A 20,321-nucleotide genomic window follows, 5' to 3' on the forward strand; every position below is an offset into this window, starting at 1 on the left:
ATCCATCGGACTGTTTACATGTTGAATTATAAAAACATTGGTGTTCTGTCATATTTGTGTAGCGGCCTGCTCCTTTTGACCAGGCGCTCGCAGATAAATTTAGTTTTTGGCTGAGCTGTAACCAGCTCAGATTGAATGTATATAGTTTACTGGATCTGTTCTGGAATTGACTTGGTTGTGCAGTTCCCACTGTTGCCAGTAGGTGTCACTGGTACCATGGGACAGTGTGTGAATAACAACTTAGTGAAACTTTAATGAATATTCTTCTTTCAGAAACAGCTCAGTGGGAGGTTCTTGCTGCTGTGCATTCTGGGGGAGAGTATTTATGGGGCAGATGCCATGTGCTAGGGATCAGTTCTTACCTCGTGGCCTTCCGGGCTGGAGGGCTGCGTCACTGCAGCTGTGCAAGTAGGCCCAGAAGCCTGTGTGGCGCCTACTACCGCAGAGGTGGTCCTTAGGCTGTCTTGCCTGCTAGGAAGAAGCCGAGCCAAGCTGAGGAGATCCAGGGGAGGACCCTTGCTGGAGAGTGCCAGGATGAAGGCTGGTGTTTCGGAAGGGCCTAGCGACTTACTTGGAGGACGCACCTATCTCTTACCTACCCTCACAGTACCACCGGGTCGGCTTAAAGGTTCTGGTACTGTGACGAAGCTGTTCTACAATTCAATGAAGGTAACTAACTGTCTGGCTGCTAAGTTTTTGAGAGAGACTTATCCAGGCATATGCTGGCTGCTAAGCCTGTGAGAGAGGCTTCTCCAGACATCTTGCAGGTTGCTAGATCTGTGGCAGAGATCTACCCAGCCATACAAGATTTACAAAGAGAAAATTGTGTTTTGTCCTTTATTCTGAAGAGTCTGTAAGTGATCTGCTACAAAAAGGTATCTGCAACTCCCCTTCAACCTCTTTACTGCTACTTCTTTCAAGTTGTCTTGTAATAAAGCATTGAAGAAAAAGAACTAAGTGACTGGTGTATACATTGGTGGGCGAAAGGCCCAATATAGACTCTAAGTTCCTGATGTGGTGAAACTACAGGTAAGGGGTGACGGCAACAACCCAAATTATTTCAGCAGCTCCTTCGGGGGTCAGTGCTACATTTGCAAACCTGTGAGATCAGCAGGTTTGCCGCTTCTTTTAAAATTCAACATGTAAACAGTCCGTCAGATTTCTAAATACTGTATTTCACCTTATAAGCTCCTTTTTAATGTTAAAAATAACTGTGAAATGCAAAACTCTGGTGGGTGTAACAAGATGTCCACACCCCCTTCTCAGTGTATCGTTACAGTGGAGGAGTGCGGGGTGTAGCAAGATGGCGGCGATGGAACGTCACTTCCGTTACCAATTCTGACGGGTCGCCTAATCTGAGGCTTTATGGAAGACAGGAAGTGATGTCAGGTACAGGCAGGAAGTTCCGGGTGAGAGGTGAGTTGGGAGGAAGTACAAAGGAGACATTGCTGGAAGTGTCAGCAGAGGAGGTAATAAGATCTTATTTTCTATTTACACCCAGTAACCCCCCCCCCCGTCATGTCCGTCCTCTTCCTCCATAGTCACTGTGATGTCTTTTATCTCCAGCAGATGATGATACACACATATATAGTGTGGAAACCTAGATTAACTTCTTCAGGGAGGATCAGTTGATAAGGATACACTCGGGCGTGTTCGCAAACAGCACGTGCCGAGCCCGCCAGGAAGTCGGCACTACAATGCTGACTTCCTGGCGGGCTCTGCACGTGCAGTTTGCGAACACGCCTGAGCTCATCCTTGATAATGAATAGTGATGGGCTCGTGTGTGTTTTAAACCCCACATTCCGGATTCCACCAGGAAGCCGACACTGCACATTGCTAATCACAGGCAGTGAGATTTCCTGGTCCTCAGCTGCACAGATCGGGAAATGTCTCCCTGCCTGTGATTAGTGCTGTGCAGTGTCGGCTTCCTGGCGGGATCAGGAACCTGGGGTTTCCAACATGGTGCTGCCTCGGCACTGCCACAAAGATCCCCACAAGGTGCTGAGAAACAGGACTACAGGGTCCTTACAGGAGTAACCAGGACAAGCCTGCAAAGCAGCCAGCTAAGAAACCAGCCAGGGAGGGACATGCTGCTTTATGTACACAAGATGTCCTCTCCATCCACTCTGCTCTCACACACTGCTAATGAAGTAGCAGAATATGAGGTAGGATATTGGTAATGACTGCTGGACAATGAACTTCTGGTATGCGAGGTTTTATTCCATTCTTCTAGCTAGCAAGAATGGACACTCCTGGCCCGACTAATGTCTACACGCCAAGAAGTGTCGATACAGGCAATTCAGTGTACATATAACTCTATCACATTACGTCACAAGCGAACAGACAATACATTTCCGTTATAAGACATTTTTAACCTTTTAACCCTTGTAAGCAGTTAACCTACTCTTATGGGTGCAAAGCAGTTAGCAAAGCAAATTCCTTTTGTACTCTTGCGTTTGCGGTTTCCTTATCATTTTTGCAGATCAGCTTGACATCCTCTTAGCTATAGGAAAGTGTACGTCAGTGTGCTAAACACAGATGTCTGTGTTAAGGGGGGGTGAAAGGGTGAATTCAGTGTCTTTAACCACAGCCTGTAACATATTTTACAGACCTCATAAACTGTTCTTAGCATAGTATATACAGGAATGGCTTCTTAGCTGAAATTCTAAATCAGCCTTACTGCACACATAACCATGGCCATATAAACTGACCCCCGTTCCTACTTCACTGGGGGAGATGTACAGGACATGCAGGAGGATACAGGGGGGAGGGGGGATTGGATTATTGTCCTGCATTCTGCACCCCATGTCCTGCAGTGACCTGCACCCTTCACCCCATGTCCTGTGTTCTGCACCACATGTTCTTTCTTCTGCACCCTGAACCCCATGTCCTGCACCCTATGTCCTGTGTTTTGCACCCCATGTCCTGCACCCTACACCCCATGTCCAGCATTCTGCACCCTTCTCCTGCATCCCATGTCCTGCGGTGACCTGCACCCTTCTCCAGTACCCTGCACCCCATTTCTTGTGTCCTGCACCCACAAATTACTTACCTTGCCCTGGGCGCTGACAACCTACGCTACGCTAATAAAAACTTTCTCCTAACTTTCTGCCTTAAGTGACTTCCTCCCCTCCCCCTCATCTCCTTCATTATGTAAGTCATGCTGAGATAATCTCATTTGTCTCTGAGCTCCTTCTTGCTATTCCTCGTCCTGCCTGTTGTTTCCTTGGATTGATTTTCTGTGTAGTGACCCCGGCTTCATCTCTTGGATGCGCTTGTCTGTTGCTTGTCCTGACCTTTATCCTGATTCCTGGATCTCCTCCTCATCTCTCCTCCATATCCTCTTACACAGCTTTTCTCCACACCTGCAGTGATCCTGGGGGGTGGAAACTTGGCACCAGCACTCAGCAAAATCCATCCCCACCATTAGGAGCTCTGGAGAAAATTGTCTGATATTTACACTCTGTTCCTCCGCACATCACCTGATCACATGAGAGCTTACTTTCACAGATTCCTGACAGATTTCTGTATGGTAAAGGTCAAAGTTCACTCTTCAGTTTAGGAGAGGTAGGACACACCCAGAAACAATGATTTGTTTTGCATGGAAGCCTCATATAGAGGTCCCCTCATATCTCCCCATCCAAATGTCCATTTTTTCAGATTCTGTATGTCCTTTGTAATCACAATGACCTCACAGCTCCTCCTCCCAATATTCCTCCATCTGGCTTTTTTTTCTGATGCTCTTAGGATGTGGGCGGACCCTTGGCATCCTTACTAGCAATGTGGGACTGTTGGTCCTGCATTGTATGTAATGACGTCAGAATGCCTGCAATAAGCTTTTTACCTATGTAGTGTGGGGGTCCTGTGTGGGTAAATTATACCTCAGTCTGAAGTGGGGCTTTAATAAAACTGAAACCTGAATGGTGAGGTGAGGAGGATTCTGGGAATATCATTTGATTTTACTATTTGTGTTCAGATCTATCATTGTGTGTGTCAGGTTCCTATAAGGTGTCAGGATGTCACTGTCTATTTCTCCATGGAGGAGTGGGAGTATTTAGAAGGACACAAGGATCTCTACAAGGACGTCATGATGGACAATCAGCTGCCCCTCACATCACCGGGTAAGAGGAGACTTTGCATAGACTTGGCATAGGACATAAAGGATGGAAAGCTACAGGTGAAATGTTAACACAAGACTTTGCAAATAGAGTGGAAATTCCATATCACCCACAGAGTTCAGGTATAGTGGAAAGAATGAACCAAACGATTAAAGATAAAATAAGGAAAGCTACGGGTGGTACATTTGCCAAATGGAAAACTGTGCTGCCTGCGGTTTTAGCAGAAATAAGAATGACCCCTTCCAAGACCAATCACTTGTACCCTTTTAAGATACTGATGGGTCAACCTTTTCCCACGCCCTGGATTAAAAAACCCTTGGTAATAGAGCAGAGAGATCTGAGTTTGATACAGGAAGAATATTGTAGAAACTTGATTATGAAGTTGAATGGCATCTATGGTAAAGTAGTCTTTTCCATTACCCTCACAGGCACCAAAACACGAGTTCCAACACGGAGATGTGGTCATAATTTGCCAGCTAAACCGGACCAAGAAGCAAGATTACCCTTTTGGCCTGCCCACTTGCGTAGTCACAGTGACCAGAACCGCTGTCCTCAAGGAACAATCCAGAGCCTGGATCTACGACGAGAGGATAAAGAAAGTACCACAAAGAACCCAGAAGCAAGACACAGATAAAAGGAGGTCAAACAGGTGATGCAAATCCTCGAAGAGCGAGTGAAACAGGTGATAATAAGAGTCTGAAAAAGATGACCTCACTTCTCTCACAACAGACTTTTGGGAAAGCCTTTTGCCTACTCTTTATGCTGACACTGATGGTGTTTCTGCCCACATGGATCATCACTAACTGTATCTATCATCCTAAGGACTTGGGCACCCTAAAGGCCATATGCAGCGCCCCTTCTAATGGAACAGTAACTAGACAAAGGAGGGAATCCAACGTGGAGGGCCCAAAGGACTCATACCCCCTACTGATAAAATGTTGTTACTTCAGTATAAGTACTCTTTTTCTCAGAGGTCAGGTTATGACAAATGTTGAATATGTAGTAAATTGCATTCAAGCACACTCCAAATTCCTCTCTTAGCTGTCCCTATAAATATAACCCAGAACTTAATACAAATTTAAGAACCGTCTTGAATCAGGGAACTGGTAACAACTGGCAACAACCCTGTGAGTTTCATTTTGAACCAGTTGACCATGACTGCCGTTTCTGAAAGTTTTCAGGATACTATAAGCCAACAATCATTTTCCCTAGGGAATAGTGTATATGTATGTTGCAGCAAGGAATGCTATACATGGATACCGGTTGGTACACATGGGTGGTGTTATTTGGCCTCATTGATTCTAGTTATGGGAATCATAGGGGATGAAAAAGGAAAGCACCAACATCTTTTGAAAGCTAGCACATACCAGGTACCCCCATAAACACATGGAGAAAAGAGACTTGTTTTCTGATAAAGACCAAGCCTGGGCATGGTTTCCCTCATGGATTGGGAATAGAAATAATGAAAAGATTGAATAACTACTCCAAAATTATGGAAAAGAATTCTGTAGACATCAAACTGTTAAGTATTGAACAAAGGGCTATTCGTAAACAACTAGATATGCACAAAGTAGGTATCGAATCCAGTGCTGCTCTGACTGGACTCTGAAGTAACGGAGGACTATGAATGCTGCACATGGATTCATAATACCAGTATTGAAATACCTGATTATTATGATATAATTGATAAACACCAAGGGGAGGTGTCAAACCTCCAAGCTGAAGCGAGAGATATTGCCAAAGATGGGTGGAACCCCTTTAAAGGACTAGGAAGTTTCGGTGATTTTTTTTGGTTCCATCTTCTCTTGGTTTCGACAGGCAGGAATGTTAATTTTAATGTGTCTGGTTTTTATCCTTGTTATATATTGTTCAAGCTTATTCAATGTAGCTACAATTATACAACGAAATGACCCCACACAGAGAACATTAGGTGAACATGGTGAAATCACATTTGTGATATAAGAGGGGATTGAAGGAGGAGAAAGAGTTAACATGACTAAAACTTTAAAATAGCTGACAGAGGAATATCCTTATTTTAGGGTCTTGTTTGTCACGATGACCACAGGATAGATAAGGTCTGGAATAGATGATGTCTTCAGACAACGTCAGAACGTCAGCATTATTTGAAATTATGTTTATTGATAATAGCCCCTGTCAGCTAAAATACTCGTTTAGACTATGTCTGAGATGCTATGTTTGTATAGGAATTATGTGTCATGTGATGAACTCTGTCCTCCCTCCCTCCCTCTTTTCTCTTTGGGTTGTGCAATATTCTTTGTCCATAATTTGTATAAAAATATGATTCTTACCATTAAAAGCAAGCATTCATTGAACGACTCTCTTGTCTGCATTGGATACTTCCGGAGCTCTGAAAGAATTCTACTGATTGTCCAGGTCTAAGCAGATTCAACCCTTACAATAATAATCATAGGAATTAGCACCATCTAGTTGCCATTTGCAGTATTTTTCATGTTAAATCAATAGAAAACATTCAACCAGCACAGCAAATAGCCCAATAACATTTGTTTTCATCCCTATTCATAGAGAAGGTGGGTACATGCACTCTCATTGGCTGAATTGTAACTTGTAAGATCTGTCAAATCCAGCATATGGGTGTAACAATAAGGAGACTGAGATATTCGGTTACATGATCTCTTGTATAATATTCAGAAGAAACAATCCACCAATGTAGCAAAACATGATTGTCATGGAGGTGATACTTTGGTTATACAGAAAAAAATGTTAATCCTAAAAGAGGTGATGATGTGTTCCTTCTTCTCTGTAAGCGAGAGGGATATTGGATATTTGTCCGCAGACTATGATCTCAAATGGGCTTTGAGTGGGACCTGACGCTCTGTTATGAATGGGTGCCGCTCCTTTGCTGTGCGTTCTGTAGCATGAATCTGTGTTCATCTCTCTGGTTCAGTTCATTAGAAGGGAACGTTTCACTTCTATATTCTTAGTTCTGGATCATCAGGACTCCGAGTGTCTATACAGTATATGTGTGTGTATATGTATACTTGATCAATAAAACCAAACAAACCCAACAGTGAATTTCTGATCCAACAAACAGAGAGGGTTCTGGGTTCATAAAAATGTATAAAACACTCAACAGACCAAACTAAATGTATTCCAATGAGGACAGTAGTCCTTAAATGTACAGCAACCCTCCTATTACCCCCCCCTCACATCCACATCCTACTATTGTGTAACCAATACCATCCAAATAATTCTTACTTTCACTTCCCAAAGTCATTCGTCTACAAGGAGACCTATATAGATCAAATGACGGCACCAATGAGGATGGAGGAGGAATCTACCAAAATCTACAAGAAATTAGATGCTGGGAGTGCAGAAAGGTTACAGTGCCCAAATGCTAAATATGGGGAGATGCATCCAAAAATCCCGCATAACAAAAAACACCACAAAGGATAAAGCATCTGCCAAGGTTACTGTATGCCTTTTATTTGGAATGAGACATATACTCACACATACAACATACCGGTGATAATATCCCCAAAGCCCATAAGTAACCTCCTTCCTCGTTCCCCCCCCCCCCAGAACCCAAACCCGCCCCCATTCTCTCCTAAATACCCAACCACTACCCAGCTCCTAGCCCTGTGATCCCACCCCCTCCTGAACCCCCCTCCCCCTCTAAGGGGTAAAGGCTGGAGTCCTATCAGAGTCCCTCTGGATAAAAGCAATGGAAAAACACAGCCTATGGATGTAACTAGCTGTGCTGTACAAGTCAATTTGTATCAGTGTGTAACTCCTGTCACTTGAAGTAGGTGCAGCCTGCTATCGTAGTTAAAACTAGATAATGCAATGGCTGAGGGCTGTGGCTTCATGTTGGACCGAGCGGCCACTTGAACTTGAGGTTCTGGTTAATTCCCTATATCCTGAAGGGAATCCTATACCTTTTCAGCCTACAAATGGCATAATGTCCTCGCAACAGTGGTGGGCATCCCCTGCAATTGATGTAATGGTTAAAATCAGGCCACAGGTGGCCCCATCCACAGCGGAGCAGCTGGCTTGTTTTAGGAGGCAAGATGGCGCTTTCTCTACAGACATGCCTGTAGACATGCTGCAACCCTCTTGTTCCCCAGCACAAGCCTCCTCAGCCTGGGTGAGTGACTCTGCTCCTGCTGTTTTTTCTACACAGACAGACCCTCTCTCCCCTCAGGACGCCCCTCCTAGTCCAGAACCTGACCATAATCCTGATTTGCACAAAGCAGAACCCACGCTGGCACAAATCATGCTTGCAAAGCTTCCCTTACTACACAAATAGAAACAATCCATATTGACTTTTCTCTATTGAAGCAAGATGTGCAAAATCTGCTTGAAATGGCTAGAGTGGCAGAGGAACGTATTAGTTCTATAGAAGACACTTTACACCCTCTCTGTCACAGTACGTATGGCCGCGGATGAAATGGCAGCCCTCAAGGCTAAATTAGATGACCTGGAGAACCATTCCTGTAGGAACAAACTCTTCTTTGTGGGGTTCCCTGAATATTCTGAGGGATCTCACCCGGAATGGTTTCTTTACTCCTGGCTGCGGGATACCTTGGGGGCTGAGGAATTCCCCACATCTCTGGTTATTGAGCATGCACACCATACTCCCTCATGTCCTCCCTGAGCAGGAGCTCCTCCACGATCCCTAATTGCACAGATCCTTAACTTTCAAGATAAAGTCGCCATTCTTCACCTTGCCAGGGAGAAAGGTATATTTCATTACAATGGCAATACTGTCTGTCTACCCTGACTTCTCAGATGAAGTTCAGCGTCAATGCACAAACTTCACAGCTGTGAAAGATCGCCTGCACACAGAGGGGTGTGCCACCTCTCAGTGCCCATCAATGCAGCCTATCGGTGCCTCATCAGTGCAGCCTATCAGTGCTGCATATCAGTGACATGTGTCTGCTGCACTATGTACTGGTATGAAGAAGTCTCCTGTTCTCTTTGTATTGCTTCCTTTATGTGAAATCCCTGGTGATCCTGCCAGTCCCTCTGCACAACATGATCAGTTTGCTGGCTGCGCTGAGCTTGGAAGTCAACCTGCTCTCCTCCAGTGACCAGACTTGTGCTTACAACCTCCCCCCTGCACAGCCATTCACTGGGAAGACCGCTGTGTTGCTGTTTCTCCTATCGCAACTATTATGCAGCTGAGAACCAAGGGAATGTGATTATAAGAAGGGAAAAAAAAAAAAAGGTATTCATAATTATTTTTATATGTTTTACCATTCATTTCTGTTTTAAACTAAATAGGTTGTTTTACAGGGTGAGGGCTTACATACACTTTACCTTCTATCCTTCAGTGTGTACTGTATTTATAAGTGTATGAGTATGATCTCAGATGTAATTATAAAACCACGTCCGACCGAGGAAACTAAAGTGTCTATTTATAGAAAATTCATTCAGCTGTTACAAATATTGCCATGATTTAACACAGTGATATCCTATGGTTGTCAGCTCCATCTAGTGGCCATAAAACTGTACTTTTCATGAAGTAACTCAATCAGTAACAATAGCACAATACAGCATTATGACCATTAGATGGAGCCAAGGAAATCAGTGTATGAAATAAAATACATCCAATATTCATCACAGCTGGGCAAATGCTGGTCGAATTCATTCAAATATTTTTTTTTTCATATTTAAAAAGAGGAAGATTTGGCTACTATAAATATACCACATCCAGAATATATAATTTCAAAAAGAACCTTGTATGTCGGACTTTATTGGTACCAAAAAGGCCAAACAAAAATTACATAAAATATAAATCTTTCTTACAGATATTACAATAATGTGTTAAAGCCATATGGGAACAAATCCATCAAACATTAGGCCATATATATTCATAATGACTCATTTAGCTTTACTGAATTGTCCAAGAAGCTGACGCGTTTCACATCAAACTTCCTCAGGACCTTTTTGCCTTGGCAGCAAAGAAAAACAGCCTAACTAAAAAAACATACAGAATATAAATCCATAGCAATCTCATAATTTTATAACATTGTAAATTATCATCTGTGCCACTTACACAACGCTTGGGGGACATAGCAAGGAGACGGTGATGGCGATATCAAAGTAGCTTGCACAGTCAGCTGGTCATGAGTTATAAAGATTAGCAGGATAATAGACATGTGTATGAAAAAAGTTAAGTAAAAAAATATATATTTTTTTACTTGTACAAAATTAAAGTTTCACTCAAGCACATAATATCCCCCCAAAAAATGCTGATGCCTACCACCCCCATATATACACACTTACAAACAAACTCACACATTGGGGCGCCTATGCCTGAAAATGATGATTGCGATACACGATACATATCTCCAGAATGAGAGCGAAAATTCTAGCACCAGACCTCCTCCGTAACAATAAACTGATGACATATTAAACATTGGGTACTTTTTAGAGCATATTGAAAGAGAAAAGTCTGAAAGAATTGATGCATAATACAATCTGTATTTTTCAACTTATGTATTCCTGTAATGTAAATGCAAATAATAGTAATAATAATAAAATGTTATTTGGAAAAAATAAATAAATATCGGGTACTGAAGTTTGTCGCCATTTCACAGGCGCACGCAAATTTAAGTTTTGACATGTTAGGTATCTATTTACTCAATGAAACCTCGGCTTTTATATTTTACCAAGAAAATTGGTAATTTATTGTGTTTTTAGGCAGCTTAAAATGAACTTTTTTTTTACTGATATTTGCATTTCCTAGACTGTCACAGTAATATCGTGTGACATAAAAAATTGGAACTGCCACCATTTTATTTACTAGGGTGTTTGCTTTCAGAAAATATATAATGTTTGGAGGTTTTATATCATTTTCAGACCTAAAATAATTTTTTAAACATGTGGGCAAAAAAAACCACAAAAATACTGCTCTGGCAGTGAAAGGGTTAAAGGAAACGTTCAGCTTCGGGAAGATGTTACATGTTCCTGTTCCTGCATCGGCTCAGCGATCCGAGCCCTCTGTGTGACAGCAGTGTGGGGAGAAGTTCCCCGTACCGGCTGTCACTTTATGAAAAGAGTTCTGTCCTTTGCCGATGTCGGCTTGTAGTTGTAGAACACCCAACACCTCTGCTGAGCTCTCTGGTAAATAATTGGTTCTTCCTGTCACTGTAACTGCCTTCCCATATAATGTACAGGCAGACAGATTACACGGACAGTCTGCAGGAGTCCTGCATAGCACCAGCCATCAGAACATCATGGCTGCAATGCTTTCCAGGCTCCTAAAAAAAAAAAATAGTAAATTAACCTTTCTTTACCTGCAGAAAATGTGCATTTATTATTTTTTATTAAAGGTAAACTTTTCCTTTAATGGAGCCGACACCGGAGCGTGATTTGTCTGATCAGCATGCAATTGTACTGAGCACCCAAGTTATAAAAGTCCTAAAAGCACCTCAGATTTATATATGGTTTTGGTTAAAATAATTTTTTATTTTATCAGAACAAGGAGATTGTCATAAGAGACAAGTGATTGGGACCTGCATTTAGTCCCTTGGACAAGTAGTTTTTTTAAAAATTCCACACCCCTGGAACTGTTTTTTCCATGATGAAGATCAGCCATGGAGTATATCTGAGGTGTATATCAGGGTGTGCTTCTTCCCCACATGAGAGCTGTGATGTCCAGCAACATTCATATAGAAGACATTTCCCACATTCAAGGCATTAATTCCCCCCCCAGGATTATGTGGGATCCCTGATGTACAGGAAGACAGGACTTCAGTGAGGAACATTTCCCTCACTCGGGACAGGAATACGGCTTCTCCCCCATGTGAGATCTCTGATGTGTGGAAAGGTTGGATTTCTTTGAAAAACATTTCCCGCACTCAGGACAAGAATACGGCTTCTCCCCCGTGTGAGATCTCTGATGTGTGGAAAGACTGCACTTCACTGAAAAACATTTCCCGCACTCAGGACAAGAATATGGCTTCTTCCCTGTGTGAGATCTCTCATGTATTGAAAGATTGGACTTGTCAGAAAAACATTTCCCACACTCAGGACAGCAATACGGCTTCTCACCTGTGTGAGATCTCTGATGTCTGTAAAGATTGGACTTCTTTGAAAAACATTTCCCGCACTCAGGACAGGAATACGGCTTCTCCCCCATGTGAGATCTCTGATGTATGTAAAGATTGGACTTTACTGAAAAACATTTCTCGCACTCTGGACAAGAATACGGCTTCTCCCCCGTGTGAGATCTCTGATGTCTGTAAAGAAGAGACTCGTGTGAAAAACATTTCCCACACTCAGGACAGGAATACGGATTATGCCCCGTGTGAGATCGCTGATGCGTGTAAAGATTGGACTTCTTTGAAAAACATTTCCTGCACTCAGGACAGGAATACGGCTTCTCCCCTGTGTGAGATCTCTGATGGGTGGAAAGATTGGACTTCACTGAAAAACATTTCCCGCAATCAGGACAAGAATATGGCTTCTTCCCCGTGTGAGATCTTTGATGTATGTAAAGATTGGACTTCATTGAAAAACATTTTCCGCACTCAGGACAGGAATACGGCTTCTCACCTGTGTGAGATCTCTGATGTGTGTAAAGATTGTACTTCAATGAAAAACCTTTCCCACACTCAGGACAAGAATATGGCTTCTCGCCTGTGTGAGTTATTTTATGCCTATTAAGACCGGATTCAAACTTGAAACATTTCCCGCACTCATCACATGAAAACCTCTTCTCTGTTGGAAGGACGGCACCGTCCCTCACAGTCTGAGGTTCCTCAGGATAAGAGGAATACGATGGTCCATCTACACTGTGTGGTGCCGGTTGGACAAGAGAGGTAGTCGGGTTTTCTCCTGGGCTATACTGTGTGATGTCCTCATCTTCTACTTTACAGTCTGGAGACAAAGTGAGACAATCCTCTGAGGTTTTCCTCATCTCCCGTCCATCTACTAAAATAGAAATAAAAAGATTATTACTAGACATGAGCAGATTGGTTCCCCTAAACCAGGACTCCGCCCACATCAGGCAGCTTTGTCTCTGAGGATCTTACAATTCCACCCTCAAGGTAACTAGTAAATGGGTCCTCTGATCTCCTACCAGTTTATTTCTTTATTCATGGACCTTAGTAAGAGAGTGAGGAAACAATGAGAACTGTCTTTTATAGGAGTGACAGTGATGAGGGCATTATAGGACGGGTGTCCCCACCCCCTCTATCACTCATTGCCATCTTCCCAACACAAGAAGTCCTGCACTTCCTTATTTAGTCCATGATTTAGTCATAAATAGCAGCGGGGCTGAGCCCCACCAGAGGTCAGAGAGTGAGGATGGGGCAGAATAACTAAGAGGAACACTGGACTGATCCTGAAGACCACCATCATTGGGTTATTGACTCCTCCCTCATTATCACTTTCTGTTTAAGGTTCCAAAGTTTGAGGATGTTATCACATTATTATCAACATGTAAAATTATGTGCTCCAATCAAATCATCAGATACAAAAGGTCCAGCTGGTAGGAAATGGGTGCAAAAGAGGTAAGGCCCATGTATCATACAACTTATTATATAGGATACAACGGTTAGGATTTTATAGTATCAGAATGATGTAATGTACAACATAAAGTATATAGTGCAGGGGTCAGGCGTATGTAATGTACAATATAAATTATATAGTGTAATGGTCAGGACTCATAATATTGGTATTCAGTAATCAGTGGAAGTTTAAATGTTTACATGAGACAAGTTGCAGGGGTCCCACACTGCTGCCTCCCATCTCCTGAGACTGCACTCAGTGACTTGGGTCTGAGACTATACAGACATATCCCTCCACCCAGCACAGCCAGCAAACAGCAGAGCAAGTAACCCTGGGAGAATTTTTCTGTCAGAGATCTTGCCATACCCGAGCATGGGGCAGAAGACCCAAGGGACATACCTCAGGTGCCTAGATTGAGTAACACCTATGGTGAAAATCAATATTTTCCTGTCAGCTGAACCCCAGAATCTACATAAATCCAGTCTAGATACATAAATTGTGTCTGCAGCACAGAGAAGGAAGATTATCCGAGAAAAATACAGGAATACAGGACGGGGAACACAGCTCAGGAAAGTGACCAGGGAAATACAGGCTGATATCACCCAGTCCTCGCCCTACTCTGGATCAATCAGTGAGCAGTATGGGTGGAGGAATGTATTTAGTGTTAATGACCCACCTGTGCTGATCTCTGTAGGAGTGTCCTCCTCTATAAATGTCCCCGTTATTCCATCCTCCTCCATAGACTGCTGATCATCCCTCACATAAGTATCTTCTTCTTCTGCTTTAACCTCAAATTCTATATCGATTGGATCTCCACTCTATATCAAGAAAATGAGAGTAAATATCATTTGTAAATATAAGCTTTTCTATTGTGACATCACATATAAAATTCACACATTGTCTCTATAAGTTTGTTTTATAACCTCCGTCCCACCAACCTTGTAACAGTGAGGGATGGTGTGATCTTCCTGTGTAGAATCCCGGGAATACAGAGGACGGGGACATCTCTCTGGTGGGTTCCTGGTATTAGGTGGCTCCAACATATCCTTGTGTCCTTCTGAAAATTCCTCCATCACTCCATACTCCTCATCCTCCTCTTTATATTCTTCTTTAACAACAATATTATCATCCCAGAGGTTTCCACTCTGAAAAAATAATAAAACATTCATTGTAACAAACATGCTGGGTATAAATCATAACTACCAATAATTGTCAATCATCTACCTGATGATGGTGAGGGATGGTGTGACCGTCCTGTGTGGAATCCCGGGAATACAGAGGACAGGGGCATCTCTTCGGTGGGTTTCTGTAGCTGGCGGACTCCACCATGGTGTCCCGGTAAAGATCTTTGTGTCCTAGAAACTCTGACTCCTCCATTACCCCATCCTCCTCTTTTATCTTTTCTTTACCCTCAACTTTAGAATCTCTCAGGTTTTCACTCTAAATATATAATAAAAGTGACATAAATTGTAGATGCAGATAATGTACAGATCCTGAGACAAAAAAGGGAACAGAGGATTGGGACTTTAGATGAAGCACGCAGGTGTAAAAATTCAAATTGATTAGAAAATCAATAATATGTTACAAGAGGGTAATCATGAGTAGACATAGATAACCAATAATTCATTCAATAGATATACATACAGTGATGGCAAATTGCAACATAATAATTCGTATAGCAGAATACATGTAATGATTTGGTCAGATAAAACATAAGTTGGCATAAAAACACGGCATATAGTAGCTCTGTGCATTTCGTAGATTCATCCACTCTTCAGGAGCATGCACGTGGATAAATGAGTACTGTAGTATGATAAAAGGATTATCTATATAGTCTGACCCTGTCAAGGAAGAGAAATTAAAATGGAATAAATGGGAGGTAAAGTTAACTAGGAAAGACCCCCCAAAAACTCTCAAAAGTACTTACATTATATGTATCTATGTAATGGGAGTGTGCCAAAATGAATCAGAGAACCCCTAGGGGTATCACTGGTGGGAGCTGAGGTGGTTTGGATGGCCCGGGACTCCACAAGGATGATTTCCAAGGAAAGAAATTCCAATAGATATACATACAGTAATGGCAAATTGCCACATAATACAACATATGGCATAATACATGTGTGCAAAAGTTCAGTTACAGGAATAGATAGTCAGCCAAGCCAAAAGTCAGGGATCAATGTAGTGGAACAGCAAGCAGGATCTGGAGCCAGAAGGGATGTCAGCAAAGCAAGTCTTTAAACAGGAACGCAGGAGATAGTCTGTTGTGATGTTGAATAAGGCGAAGGCAGAGATCCTCTGGACTGGACGGCTTAAGTAGGCAGGACTGACGAGCAGGATATCATCAAAAGCTGAGTTACTGTGAAGAGATAGGAGCTGGCAATTAGCCGACAGCTGAGCGGCCAGCTCAGAGAAGGAAGGGCTGAGCCCAGCCCTGACAGTACCCCCTCCTCAACGACCACTCCTCCTCGGAGGACCACCAGGCTTGAGGGAAGAACGTCTACGGAAATCACGGAGGAGAACAGGGGCAAGTACGCTTGAGGATGAGACCCAAGAGGGTTCCTCCGGACCGTACCCTTTCCAATGCACCAGGTACTGTATGCGCCCACAGAACCTATGGGAGTCAACAATTGACTGTACTTCATACTCCTCACGGTTCTCAACCTGTACAGGGTGAGGACGTGGCACTGAGGTGCTAAAGTGGTTGCAGACCAAAGGTTTTAATAAGGAGACATGAAATACATTCGAAATACGCATGTTAGAAGGAAGGTCTAATGCGTAAGCCACTGGATTAATCCTGCGAAGAATACGGAAAGGCCTAATAAACTGAGGTGCGAGCTTCAGTGAGGGAACACAAAGTCAGAGGTTGCGAGATGACAGCCAGACCCTGTCCCCTACCTGGTAGGAAGGCGCAGGCAGGCGTCTGCGGTCAGCATGAAGTCTGTACCTATCATTAGCATGTCGCAAAGCCTCCTGGACTTGTGCCCAATTGGAACGAAGATGCTCCTCTAATGCAGGAATACTCTGCAGAAGTCAGGCAACATGGAAGATTGGAAACCATAATTCGCCATAAAAACGGGGACAATCGGGAAGCAGAATTCAAGGCACTGTTGTGAGCAAACTCTGCCCATGGTAATAGGTCTGACCAGTTGTTATGATGGTCAGAAATATAGCAATGCAAGAATTGCTCCAAGGACTGATTGGCTCGTTCTGTGGCCCCATTAGACTGCGGGTAATACGCAGAGGAGAAAGCAAGCTGAATTCCCAACTGTGCACAAAAGGCTCGCCAGAACCAGGACACAAACTGACTACCCCTGTCTGAGACAATCACCTTGGGTAGCCCATGTAAGCGAAAGATCTCCCGAGCAAAAATGGAAGCCAGTTTCTTAGAAGTGGGCAACTTCTTAAGTGGAATACAATGACACATTTTTGAGAACCGGTCAACCACCACGAGGATAACTGTGTTGCCCTGGGAGTTGGGTAACTCCACAATGAAATCCATAGCCAGGTGGGTCCATGGCCTCTCTCCATTAGGTATGGGTTGTTGGAGGCCCACTGGAAGTTGTCGTGGAGTCTTACTCTGAGAACACACGGAACAGGCAGCTACGAAGGCAGTTACATCAGCACGTAGACTAGGCCACCAGAATTGTTGGGAAATGGCCCAAAAGAGTTGATTCTTCCCAGGGTGCCCAGCAGCCTTGGGGGAATGGTAAGCCTGGAGCAAAGCAGCAGTCACAATGTTTCTTAGGAGGAGCATGGACCTGAGCAGCAAGAATTTTGTCACCCAAAGGAGAAGTGAGACTGGTGCAAACCTCAGCCAGAATACGATCAGGAGGAATCACAGAAACCAAAACTGACTCCAACTTGGAAGTGGAGGAAAATTGTTGTGACAAGGCGTCATCCCTTACATTCTTAGTATCGGGTAAGAATGAGACAATGTAATTGAAACTTGACAAGAAAAAGAGCCCATCGCGCCCTTCTAGGAGAGAGGCATTTAGCCTCAGACAAGAATGTGAGATTCTTATGGTCAGTAAGAATAAGAACCTGCACAGTGGTACCTTCGAGGAAATGTCTCCATTCTTTCAGGGCTAAAATGATCGCCAACAGCTCTCTGTCACCAATCTCATAATTGCGCTCTGCAGGTGACAATTTCTTGGAAAAGTAGCCACAAGGATGCATAGCGCTCTCAGAGATAGGACATTGAGACAGAAGGGCGCCAACACCAGTCTCAGAAGCATCAACCTCAATGATAAAAGGTAACGTAGGATCAGGATGTGCCAACACAGAGCAGAAACAAAGGCAGCCTTGAGACTCTTAAAGGCCTTAATGGACCCCGGAAGACCAACTCTGTGGGTTACCGTGCTTTCTGGTCATATCAGTCAGGGGCTTGACCAGAGACGAGAAGTTACGAAGAAACTTCCGATAATAGTTGGCAAAGCCCAGGAAACGCTGCAGAGGATGTAAACCCACGGGTCAGGGCCACTGTAGAATTGCCGAAAGTTTCTCTGGGTCCATCGAAAAACCAGCAGTGGAAATTACATAACCCAGGAATTTAACCTGTTCACGATGGAACTCGCACTTCTAGAGATTGTTTTCTCAGTTTCTGAAGCACACGACAGACATCTATGTGTTGGCTCTTCAGTGACTTGGAAAATATGAGGCTATCATCGAGATAAACCACCACACATAACTGCAACAAATCTCGAAGGACATCGTTAATGAATTCTTGGAAAACTGCCGGGGCGTTACAAAGGCCAAAAGGTATCACGAGGTACTCATAATGGCCTGTTCTGGTGTTAATGCAGTTTTTCACTCGTCTCCCTCCTTAATCCTCACAAGATTGTATGTCTCTCTCAAATCAAGCTTTGTGAAAACCGTTGCTCCCTTAAGGCGGTCAAATAATTCCATAATTAATGGAATCGGATAGGCATTCTTAATCGTGAAACAATTGAGACCCCTATAATCAATACAAGGTCTCAGTTCACCACTCTTCTTCACAAAGAGGAAACCAGCACCAGCAGGAAATGAGGATTTGTGGATGAAATCTCAAGAAAGTGCGTCTGCAACATACTCCTCCATGGCCTTATCCTCCAAGACTGACAAAGGGTAAACCCGGCCATGAGGGGGTATGGCACAATCATACGGCTGGTGTGGAGGCAAACTACCAGCTTGACCTTTGTCAAAGACATTGCTAAAATCGCGGTACTCCTCTGGCAGGGAGTAGAGTGAAGAGGTGCACAGGACCTTGGCTACCTTCTGGAAGCATGTCTTACTGCATTCTGGTGACCAGGAGAAAACCTCAGCATGGAGCCAATCAAAAGAGGGGTTGTGCCTCTGTATCCAAGGATAACCAATAACCAGTGGAAACTTAGGTGAGGAAATAACTTGGAATTGGATTATCTCATGGTGAAGAGCCCCTACGGCCATGGACAATGGAACGTCTCATGAGTGACATGGGCAGGCTGTAGAGGTCTCCCGTCAAGAGCCTCAATGGCAAGTGGAGTGTCACGCAGCTGCAGCGGAATCGAGTGCTTCAATACAAAGGCAGCATCAATAAACAGGTCTGCAGCCCCGGAGTCGATTAGAGCCTGTATCTCGACGGACGACTCAGCCCAAGAAAGGGTGACCGAAACCAGAGGGTTATCCTTCTGGATAACTGGGGATGAAACGCCACCTAAGGTCTGTCCATGACAGGACCTCAAGGTTCGGGCGTTCCCTGGACGGGTAGGACAACACTTCAAAAGGTGACCTGCATGGCCACAATCTCTCCCCCCTCCTAAAGGTTCTCTCATCCACAGAGAGACACGTGAAACCCAAGTGCATGGGTTCACCTTCACTGACCGACTCGGTACCAGGAGGCATGGCAGGTGAGGGAAGTATGGGTGGGACTGCAAAGCTCGGAGACAAACATACAGGAGGCTTCCGCAAGCGCTCCTTAAAAGAGAGTCTTTCTCTGAGTCTGGAGTCAATGAGGATGGCAAACGTGATCAACTTCTCCAGCTCAGTGGATATCTCATCCTTGATGGTATCCGAGAGACCATGAGAAAAAGTAGCCATGAGGGCCTCACTGTGCCACTCAACCTCTGCTGCCAGAGTACGGAATTCAATGGCGTAGCCGTCAACAGTTCTTGTACTCTGTTCGATGGACATGAGGCACTTGGCAGCAGATGCGGAGCATGCGGGAACGTCAAATACCCTTTTAAACGAAGCCACAAACTCAGGGTAGCACAAGACAACAGGTTTTTGCGTCTCCCATAGAGGGTTTGCCCAGGCCAAGGCTCTCTCAGACAGCAAAGATATCACGAAACCTACTTCGCTTCTGTCCATGGGAAACACCTGGGGCAGCATCTCAAAGTATATCTCAACCTGGTTGAGAAACCCTCTGCATTGGAATAGATCGCCCACAAATCGCTGGGGAAGCGGAGCGGAAGCAGACATACCTCTTATAGAGGTAATACTCGAGGCGGGTGCCTGCACAGAGACTGAAGCAGCAGTAGGGATGGCCTGCAACATTCGTACCGGGGCGGCCACAGTGGGAGATTCCAGGTGAGCCGTGTGACTCAGGAGCGTTTGTAGCACCATGGCAAACTGATCCAGTTCATCCAATCTGGAAAAAATATTACCAACAAGTGGATTGACTGCATCTTTTGAATTCATGGCCTTCGCCTACTGTCAGGAACCATGAAATCAGACCGAGACAGAAGT

The 20,321-nt window shown here is 44.0% G+C and overlaps 1 protein-coding gene across 1 annotated transcript in view; it reads right to left on the reverse strand.

Moving 5' to 3' along the window:
- LOC141121730 (uncharacterized) overlaps window positions 1–20,321 on the reverse strand; it is a 71,742-nt gene that overhangs the window by 18,942 nt on the left and 32,479 nt on the right. Inside the window, exons 13-16 of the mRNA XM_073611440.1 lie at window positions 14,844–15,059; window positions 14,558–14,764; window positions 14,296–14,437; window positions 11,897–13,040 (exon numbers count right to left, since the gene is read on the reverse strand). Coding sequence (XP_073467541.1) covers window positions 11,897–13,040; window positions 14,296–14,437; window positions 14,558–14,764; window positions 14,844–15,059 — 1,709 coding nt within the window. The remainder of the gene's footprint in view (window positions 1–11,896; window positions 13,041–14,295; window positions 14,438–14,557; window positions 14,765–14,843; window positions 15,060–20,321) is intronic.

Source organism: Aquarana catesbeiana, unplaced genomic scaffold, assembly GCF_042186555.1.
Source record: "Aquarana catesbeiana isolate 2022-GZ unplaced genomic scaffold, ASM4218655v1 unanchor228, whole genome shotgun sequence".
Lineage (NCBI taxonomy): Eukaryota > Metazoa > Chordata > Amphibia > Anura > Ranidae > Aquarana > Aquarana catesbeiana.